The sequence below is a fragment of the Octodon degus genome, unplaced genomic scaffold (assembly GCF_000260255.1).
Source record: "Octodon degus isolate 3935 unplaced genomic scaffold, OctDeg1.0 scaffold00011, whole genome shotgun sequence".
Lineage (NCBI taxonomy): Eukaryota > Metazoa > Chordata > Mammalia > Rodentia > Octodontidae > Octodon > Octodon degus.
Genome location: NW_004524587.1, coordinates 27,263,434 through 27,273,684, shown reverse-complemented (window position 1 = coordinate 27,273,684; position 10,251 = coordinate 27,263,434). Strand labels below are relative to the sequence as shown.

The 10,251-nt window shown below is 37.3% G+C and overlaps 1 protein-coding gene across 1 annotated transcript in view; it reads right to left on the bottom strand.

Moving 5' to 3' along the window:
• Bbs2 (Bardet-Biedl syndrome 2) overlaps positions 1-10,251 on the bottom strand; it is a 39,052-nt gene that overhangs the window by 20,550 nt on the left and 8,251 nt on the right. Inside the window, exons 3-7 of the mRNA XM_004626055.2 lie at positions 5,209-5,334; positions 4,911-4,973; positions 4,057-4,134; positions 1,952-2,056; positions 1,777-1,863 (exon numbers count right to left, since the gene is read on the bottom strand). Of these exons, the coding sequence (XP_004626112.1) occupies positions 1,777-1,863; positions 1,952-2,056; positions 4,057-4,134; positions 4,911-4,973; positions 5,209-5,334 (459 nt within the window). The remainder of the gene's footprint in view (positions 1-1,776; positions 1,864-1,951; positions 2,057-4,056; positions 4,135-4,910; positions 4,974-5,208; positions 5,335-10,251) is intronic.

Sequence of the window (10,251 nt, the reverse complement as noted above, 5' to 3'; positions counted from 1 at the left end):
TTTTTTTTTTTGTGGTACCAAGGATCAAACTCAGGATCTTGTGCATAGCAGGCAGGCATTTATTCCACTGAGCTATCTCCCCGGCCCTCCCTTACAATTTTAAATACCCGTATCACAGACAAAACTAAGAAAAAGAACCTAACTCTTTTTATTGTAGGTAACAAACCTAAGTCCTTTACACTGAGCTACATCCCCTGCCTTTTTTATTTTTACTTCTGAGATAGGGACTTGATAAGCTGTTCAGTCGGGTTGAACTTGCCATCCTCCTGCATGAGCCTGCAGAGTACCAGGATGACCAGTGTGCGCTACCACACCCAGATCTAGCCTAACAGCCTTCTCCTTTGTTTTCTAATGTTTTCATTAGGATGTTTGTGACACAATGAACACACTCATAATGGGAAACTGTTACCCATACATATCACATCTTACCCCTTCCTACTTCTGCTTCCCCACCCCTCCCTCCTGCCTTGATTGCTTCTTGGATCCCTTTCCTATCTCCAAAAGGTCTACATCCCTGTTTCCTATAATTTATCTTTATTTTGCTCTATACTTATACTTTGGGTTTCTCATATAGAAAAAACCTTGTGATTATTTCACTTAGCATTACGGATTCAAGGTTCATCAATTTTTTCTACATTTCACTTTTTTTTTTGTACCTGGAATCAAACTCAGGACCTTGCACTTGCCAGGCAGGCGCTGTGCCACTGAGCTGTCTCCCCAGCAGTTTTTTCTATAAATGATTTGAATTTATCCTTTTTATAGAAGATAGAGCTCCATGGTGCATAGACATCATCTTTTTATCCATTCATTTGTTGATGGACACAGACCACTTCGGAGATTGTTCCACCGCAAGATGTGCCGCTGGCCAGGGATGCAGGTTAGCGGCACAGCACCTGCTGGGTAAGCACAAGGTCCTGCATGCGATTTGCAGAGCAACAACAAAAACGTTGTGCTGCTATAAATGGGTATGCATGCATCACTGTAACAGGGTATCTCTAACTCTTTGGGGAAGCTATCTAGAAGTGGAATAGCTAGGCCAAATGGAATTTCTATTTTCTAACAACTTTTCAGAAACTGCTTTTTATATAACATCAAAGAAAAGATATAGGTGCTAGCCCTAGGCAAAAAAAAAAAAAAAAGCAGAAAAGAGAAGACAGGAATTTGCTGCTCATCTTGAGGCAGTCCAACACTGCCAGAGAAGCAGCTAGGGTAAAGGGTATCCGTGGAGATCTAGCAGGTGCTTAGGAGTGTCTAACGAGACAAATTTGACTTGTCAAAAGACTATAAGAAACTCTGATTTGAAGGGAAGAAAAGAAAAATCAAAAGAATAATACTTTGAAGTTATAGCTGACACAGTAACATGCTAACATATTTCTTTAATGATCATTTCATTAGTGATCATTAACATGATTTTCATTATAAGTTTTTAGTTTTAAAGATTTATTCAGAAAGAGCTAAGACAGTTCATTATTAGGTCATTAAAATTCTTTATTTTTTATTAGTCTACATGTACTATAAGCAACCTGAATGATGGCTTCTCATTCCATCAAAGGAAAGACTTAAAAGCATCTCCCTGGATACTTTATCTCAAATGTGGCTTATAAAGCTGAAAGAACACTCACTCACTCTGGAAGGAAGAAATAATGTAGAAAAACTGAAAGAAATTTGAAAACACAGTCAAGGAACTCAGGCTTCTATTTCCGTGTTACTACTGTCATGCACCCAGCCTCACAGTCACTACTGTGAATTACAACAAACCCCGCCATCTAAACCTACCTTCCCATTTGACCAGCCAGTTATCAGCTCACACACTCCATCAGAATTAAGATCAAAGGGGTGAATGCTCATGGCATGATTTTTGGACTGAAAAACAATTCCAATAATTAGTACAGACATCTCTCAATTGTAGAAGTATAAAGTTCCTGAATAGCAAAGGCTGAACCACACTAACTTTGATTCTCCAGGATCGGGCTGTCTTGTCATAAACTCCAACTGTGCCATTGGAAAGGGCGTACCCGAATCGGCTGCCATACATGGGGCACAGAGAGGTGATTATCTGCAAAAATAATACATAAAACACACCTTTTTGTTACAGTTTAATCCAATGTGACATACAGCTTTAGAAAACTGCAAGCCTTGCTGTGTTAAAATGAGATGTGAACCCACTTTCAACTCACTCCTGGGCAATGTATTTCTCTGCCATGTCATCTCTTTCAAAGTTGGGTGACATTTTAAGATTTATATAAAACCTACAAACTTTGTCATTTTAGATCAAGATTATGAAGCATGTTCAGAAAATTATTTTAGAAGAATCATAATGAAATGATTAAGGAAGAAAAATACTGAGTATACAACATCTAGAATATATACAACAGAAATATACTAATTCAAATTATTTAATGATTCTTTCAGCTTCCTTGATTTAAAATATCTTAGATTCTGAATTTTAAAAAGAATTATAATCTAGGATGAACTAACTTTTGAGTATACATTTTTGTACAACATAATTTATTGTTTGCTACAGGTAAAAAAAAAGCATTATCCTTTCAAAACTGAAAACCCAAACACATGGATGTATGTGGTATTGAACAATACTCAGCATGCATATACTATATGAAAATATTTATAGGACTATAAATTATTTGATATCTTTATTTTTTAATATCCTTAAAAGGATAAAATTTTAGATAATGAACAAAATTATCCTTTAAAGTTAAAGCCAAAGCTTATTAATATCCATGATCTTACAGATCTGTTTTCTAATTTGAGCCCTAATACATGAGATATTAAGAAATACACTGTATAAAGCAGAGAATAGTTATATAACTTCCTTTACACCTACACATTTCTACAAAACTACCCACTTCACATAACTCTGAATACAAAGTGCTGTGTAGGATTTCAGAATTACTTAACTGAAGCATTCTTCTAGCAATACTTAATACTGTTCAACTGCCAAACGAATCAAGATTTTGCTCACTTGAGAAAAGACATTTGAGCTAAAAGCAAAATGAAAATGGCCCTGCATATGAACAAATTTATATAAAGTGTACTTTCATAAATTTAGCCTCATATTCCCAGGTCCCCTAGAATTTTCTTAACTCATTCATTTCTTTCTTTTGTAGACTACAAGAGGAACAAGTTCCCTCTAATACCTAATTCCATTTCAGTTCTCCTTACCTTTCTAGGATTTAGAGGGAAAAAAAGGTATTTCAAAAAATGTACTCTTCTAACATCTAAAATTGATTTTAGAAGTTTTTAAATCATATTTATTTCTACCAAATGGTAAAAGATTTACTATAAATCAGAATGGAAGGGTTTGGTGTGGTGGTGCCCACCTGTGTCCCAGCCCTCAGGAGGCAGGGATAGAGTCCAAGGCCAGCCTGGGCTACACAATGAGTTCAAAGCAAGCCTGAACTTCACAGCGAAACTTTTTAATCTTAGAAAAAAAAACTACCATGAAAGAAATATGATGATGCAGGATATAGCACCTACATCCTACTATGGAGTTGAGGTGTTTTGGGGGGACTGGGAGTGGACCCAAAAGCCTCTTTAAGAACCTAATCAAAGCTAAAGGCCCTTTTTCTAAAAAGCACATAAAACAGAACCCCATCTACGGCACCCATTTTTACACTACTGCTTTGGCACTCATTTCTCTCCTTTCTTCTTTATCCACAGCTATCATTTTAAATTATATTAATTGTGAACATATAAAAAGTACAAAGTAAGATGGGTATAATGACGCACACCTATAACCCCAGTACTTGGAAGGCTGAGGCAGAGAGATTGCTGAAAGTCTGAGGTTAGCTTAGCTGCAGAATGAGTTTAAGGCCAGCCTGAACTACATAGCAAGACTCTGTTGCAAACAAACAAACAAACCACATTGAATTTAAAAAAGATAGACAGTAGATATGTCAAAATCCAGTTTTTATTGTACAACCACTCACCCAGTACTCTCAGTGAGAAGATCCCCCAGCACTGTCATGCACGACCACATTTGGCTGCACCACTCTATCTTCCTGGCAGTTACCCTAACTTTAGAGTGGCACTTCTTACCTCTGTTTCTGTCATTTCTGCTACAATCTCATCTTCTTTAAAAACCCGGATATCGAAATCCTCAGACCCAACAAGAAGCTGAAGAGGGATAAATCATAAATATTTAATAAATTAACAGCAAAATTTCCATAAATAAAACCAAAAAATTGCACAGTGCTTCACACTTCTGCCACTCCAGAGTTCCTATTCTCCAATAATCCAGCACTCAAGAAGGCCCATTTAACTGGAGGATCAACAGATTCAATCAGTGAAGAAAAAGATTTTATTCTGCCATGTGGAGTGTACATCTTGCAAGAATATTTTCTTTCACTGTGACCCTGATAATGCTCCCTGCTTGAGTAACTTCCCTTGCCTGCCAATGAGAGCCCTACTTTAGACACCGCTGCCCACAGTCCAGGGACTAGTTATTGCCCAACCCAGCACTGTGCATGCTCAAGCCCAAAATGCTGATTTCCAGAGCAATTATCAGAATTAATTTCAAAAGACTAAAAGATAATTGTTAAAATTTTTAGATTCCGAAGAAAAAAATAGGCCCAAACAGAGACAACTTATGGATATGTTTCAAAGCATCAAAAGCCATTTACAAGGTTATGAATATGACTAAGGTCCCAAAACTGTTCTGCTTTCTCTCCCCTCTGCTGACTTTGAAACTCCATGACCTACTTATCTGTATTAGACAAACACAAATGACTTACTATTTGAAAAAGAGGAGATAGTAGAAGCAACAGTTCAGTTGCTGATCAAAATCCAAGGTGGCCAATCAGGCATCATGTAGGTACAAGCCAGCACGAGAATACTTCTCTCAACACTAACATCACTGAACACAACACAGAGGCATCTCCTCCCCCACTTACCTCTTTCTTCCCATCACCATCAAAGTCACACAAAGCCAAGGAATGAACATTGTCTCCAGTAACCTGAAAATGAAATCACAATTCAGCTCTTACATTTCAACCAAATGTATCAGCTACATGAAGAGGGATTATGCAAGCAGCCAATGAGTTATTTGAGTTAATCATATTATTTTTAATATACGAACTATAAATGTTCTGTTTTATTATTTAGTATAGACAGTGAATTTTAAAATACCCTGAAGAAAATTATAAGTAAGACTACTTAAGACTACCAAAAAGAATCTGTTGTCCTTCATACCGTCCAAAAGAGATCATTTCCTTCATGATCAAAACCCTGGAGAACACAATTTCCGCCAATTATTGCAAGAGGAGAGGCTACATCTCCCAATGTCCCCAGCACAATGGCATTTGCCCCATCTGCTACCTAAGAAGCAAAAGAAACACAATTTCAGACACAGTGATGGACAGACACACTGACAGTCACATGGATCCACCTCATTTATACCAACATTTTATTTTTCTTTTTCTGGTACCACAGATTGAACTCAGTAACCTGCCAAGCAGGTGCTCATGCTGCTGACCTAGCCCTCCACCCTTGCCTTCCTATCTGTATTATCTGTATTCTCAACTTCCTGTTGAGATTTGTGAGAAGCTACATGGTCTCTGAGAGGGCAGCCGGGACTGTCCACGGAAACCATCATGGCGGCGTCTGCAAGGGTGAGCACAAACGCACAGCAGACTCACTGCCCTGGCTCTCACGCTAAACTGCTCCAGTATGCTGCTATGACCATCTGGGGCTCTCCGGGGCCATCAGTACTAGAGGGAAAATGTGCCAGAGAATCAAGATATATGCCTTTCACCAAGCATGATGGCGCACACCAGTAATCACAGCACTCGGGAGGTGGGAGCAAGACTGCTGTGAGTTCAAGCCCAGCCTAAATTACATGGCAAGATCTGTTTCATAAAAAAGATGTATGCTTTTTTTTTTTTTTTTTTCAGAACCAGGGATTCAACTCAGGCCGTTGCACTTGCCAGGGAAGTGCTTATTCCACTGAGCCATCTCCCCGGCTCCAGATGTATGCTTTTAAACACTCATATTTTATTTATTTTAACCATCTAGGGGTGGACATATTTTTAATGTTATTACCCAATTCTCTTAACACTATTCTTCTTAATGTTTAAATTACTAAACATGGGGGAACTACCCGCTCGGGCCCCCCTCCTGTCCCTCTCTTGGACAGGAGCTTTCTTTCTCTCAATAAATATATTCTGCTCATTAAAAAAAAATTACTATTAACCACTAAGAAGAATATATGCAGTGTATTATTTGTTGAAACTGTACTTCCAATTTGATTTGAAACTGTCTCATTGCTATCTGTTTATCAATAAAATTTTGAAAAAAAAATTACTAAACACTATAAAGGATAAAACAAATCCCCCTAGTCATCCCTAGAATTAATAAATATCTCAGCCCTCTTTAATATATCACACAAGCATAGCTTAATTTATTTATGGGAGATTCATAGATACTTTGTAAATACTGCTTATTATATAGCAGTATAATCCTTATTTATATAACCCTTAGGAAAAATATAAAGAAAAGATTGACTATAAAGAAAATGAAGATATCCTAAGAAATTAAAACTGTTAAACAGTTAGTCAACAAAACAATAACCAAAGAATTTGGAAAAATAACTGCAATATGTAAGGCAAAAAGTTATTTTTTATTATTAAAAGGCAAATAAACAATACCCCAGCTCCCCAAAAAGAAACTCACAAGAAATGTATTCAAAAACATGAAAAATATCCATTTTCACAATAAATAACTTTTTACTCTTCAATAAGCAATGATAAAAAGGAATATTCTCCCTTGTTGATTAGAGTGTTATAACACAGGCACACTCATTGTGCAAGGTAGAAGTAGAAAAACCGTAGTTTTTCTAGAGAAGAATTTAGCAATATCTATCAAAAATCTCATCTAAAAATGGGTTTTGATTCAGCAGTTGTATTTCTTTTTTATGCCTTCTTTAATTTGCTCTCACTCAGCAGTTGTAAAGCTAAGACCTTGTAATACTAACGTTACGTATCACCTGGCTAGACACCACTAACTAGATATTTGGTCAAGCATTATTCTCATTGGTACTGTGAGGATATTTTCTAGAGGAGATCACATTTAAAACGGTAGACTAAGTAAAGCACATTCTCCTGCATAAGGCGTGAGCCTCAGCATTCAGCTGAAGGACTTCACAGGAGAAAGACTGACTTCCAGGAGGAAGGAGGGATTCTGCGAGCTCACTGCTTCCAGACTTCAGGTTCAACAGCAACTTCTCCCAGATCCCCACACTGAAGATTTCAGACCTGCCAGCACAAGCATGTAATGCAGTTCGTTCAGTACGTGCTCCCACCATCCACATACATATTTTATCGGTTCTGTTTCCAGTCCTAAACTCAATTTCATTCCTCAATGAAAACAGAAGGATTCTGTGACCTTGAAATAGGCAAGAATTTCTTAGAAGGATAGGAAAAGTATTAATAATTAAAGACAATACTGATCTCAGCTGGACTTACTCAAAACTAAAACTGAAGTCTTCTGCTCATCAACCCACCTATCTATTGGAGTGAATTGTGAACTAAGAGAAAATGTTTCTTAAGCAGAATTTATATCCAGTATTTCCAAAGGATGTCTATAAATCAATAAGAAATTGGGAAACTACCAATGAAAAATATGTAGAAAGTATAAACGCACACTCAAGAAGCACAAGAAAAAGTGCTGTACATCACTGGTCATCAGGAAAATGGAAAATAAAAACACAGATACCAATTCATACCTATTAAAATGATTAAAATTAAAAGCATGGTGGTACACACCAATAATCTCAACACCGAAAGGCTGAGACAGAAAGACTGAAAGTCCTAGCCAGGCAGGAAAGCTTAGCAACTTAGTGAGACCCTATCTCAAGATAAAAAATAAAAACTGACTGAGGGTGTGGCTCAGTGTGAAGGGCCTAGGTTTGATCCCTAGTATCAAAGGGGGAAAAAGCTTTGGTAACACCAAATGTTGACAAAAGAATGTGCAGCAACCGAGACTCTCAATACTGCTGGTATGGTAGAAGTATCACGTGATACAAACACTTTAGAAAACAGTTGCCAATTTCTTTTTCTTTTTTTTTTTTTTTGGCAGAACCAGGGATTGAACTCAGGTCCTTGCACTTGCCAGGCAAACACTTATTCTACTGAGTTATCACCCTGGCCCCCGCCAATTTCTTATAAAGGGAATCAAACATTTACTATACAGCCCAGCAATTCTCCTCCTGAGGACTTATCCAAGACAAATTAAAGCACATATTTACAAAAAGACTTGTACATAAATGTTTATAGCAATTTTATCCGCAATTACCCCAAACTGAAAGAATTCAAGTATCTATCCCACCTTTCACCAATATAATAAACACACTGCAGTATACTGATGCAATAGAACATACTATTTTTGTTATTGAGCAACAACAAAAAAGAACTACTGCTATATGCAATGAGAGTGAAAATTCTCTCAGAAATTATCCTGAGTACAAGAAGCCAGACACCAAAGAGTACACTCTGCACGATTTCATTTATATGAAGTTTAAGAATAAGAAAAGCTAAAGTAAATGTTTGTTTAAAAAAATAATAAAACAGACCAAAAAATGTTATAGGATTGTCCTGCTTAAAAAAATAATAAAATAAAACTCAATTAGTGAAAAAAAAAAACAACAAGAAAAGCTAATCTAAGCTGACAAAAGTCATAAAAGTGATTATCTATAGAGAGCAGGACTTGACTGAAATGAGACAATGTTTTCTGAAATGACAGAATTGCTCTCTTTTTTTTTTTTATGTATTTGGTACAGAGTCTCACTACACAGCTTGACCTGGACTCATAGAGATGCTCTTGTTTTCAGCCTCCCCAGCACTGGGATTACAGGCTTGTGCCATCATGCCCAGTCTTGGTGGCAGCTCAGCACACCCAGGGGCAGGGCCAGCACAGCATGTGGTGCTGGATACTGAACTGCTCTATATTTTAATTGAAGATGTTTGGCATAGGGCTGAAAACTGACTGAACTGCACACTTAAGGTTTGTGCAATCCACTGTATGTACACTGCACCTCAATGGACCAAAACCCTCACAAAATGGCACATCTAGAAACTTATCCTTGGGAAATAATCAGGAAAGTGGCAGGATATATGCTTATTGCAATATCAACCATAAAAGAGAAACTGAAAAGAACATAAATGTTCAAAATATCGTATTGGGGGAAGAAATTATATAGTAATACAATGAAATACTACAGAAACAATAAGAAAGATTTATATAGAGAGACAGATACATGTCTTCATATAAAGATGTTCAGAATATATAGTACATGAAAAGATCACATGTAATAGCTAGGAAGTAGACAGTCCATAAACCCATAAATTGATAATGTGGTATATATACACAATGGGACAATAAAAGCTATAAAAAGAAATGAGGTATTGATATACGCCACAACATGGATCAATACAGAAATTTTTATGCTAAGAAGCTGGACCAGGCATAGTGGCATACACTTGTCATCTCAGCACATGGGAGGCCACGGCAGGAGGATCACTGTGAATAGAGGGCAGACTGGGCCTCACAGTGACTTTAGGGCCAACCTGGACTATATAGTGAAATTATGTCTCAAAAAACTGAAAAAGGAGAAAGAACAACAACAACAAGAAGCAGCAGCCATCACTAAAGACTATACAGTACCATAGTATAGGATTCTGTATTTATGAAATGTCTAGACTAGGCAGAAAATAGAAACCAGATTGCCTAAGGTTAGAAGGCTAAGAGAAAGTGAAAACTGCCTACCATGACAGCGTTTGTTGTTTTCTTTTGTCTTTGGAGGTAATAAAAATGTTTAAAATTGATTGTGGTTACAGAACTTTCTATTGTTTTGTTTTGAGACAGGGTCACACTATATAGTCCTAGCTGGCCTTGAGCCTACTATGTAGCCCAAGCTGGCCTTGAACTCTCAGCAATTCTTCTGCCTCAGCCTCCTGACTGCTGGGATTACAAGCATGTGTAACCACACCTGGTTTACAAAATTTTGTGAATAAACTAAACAGTAACTTGTTAGGAGCCACCGAAGCTGGAAATTGATCTTATGTGGGAAGGCAGGATGAGGTCTCATTGCCTAAAGTAATCAAGCCACTTCAGTCTTGAGAAAAACATCCTGCCTGGATATTGTTGGCAACTATTTGGCAGGCAACCTGGCATCCTGCAACTTTGCAAAGGGACAAATAAATGCTCCTACTATTGTTTGGGGGTCCTTTGCCAATCAGA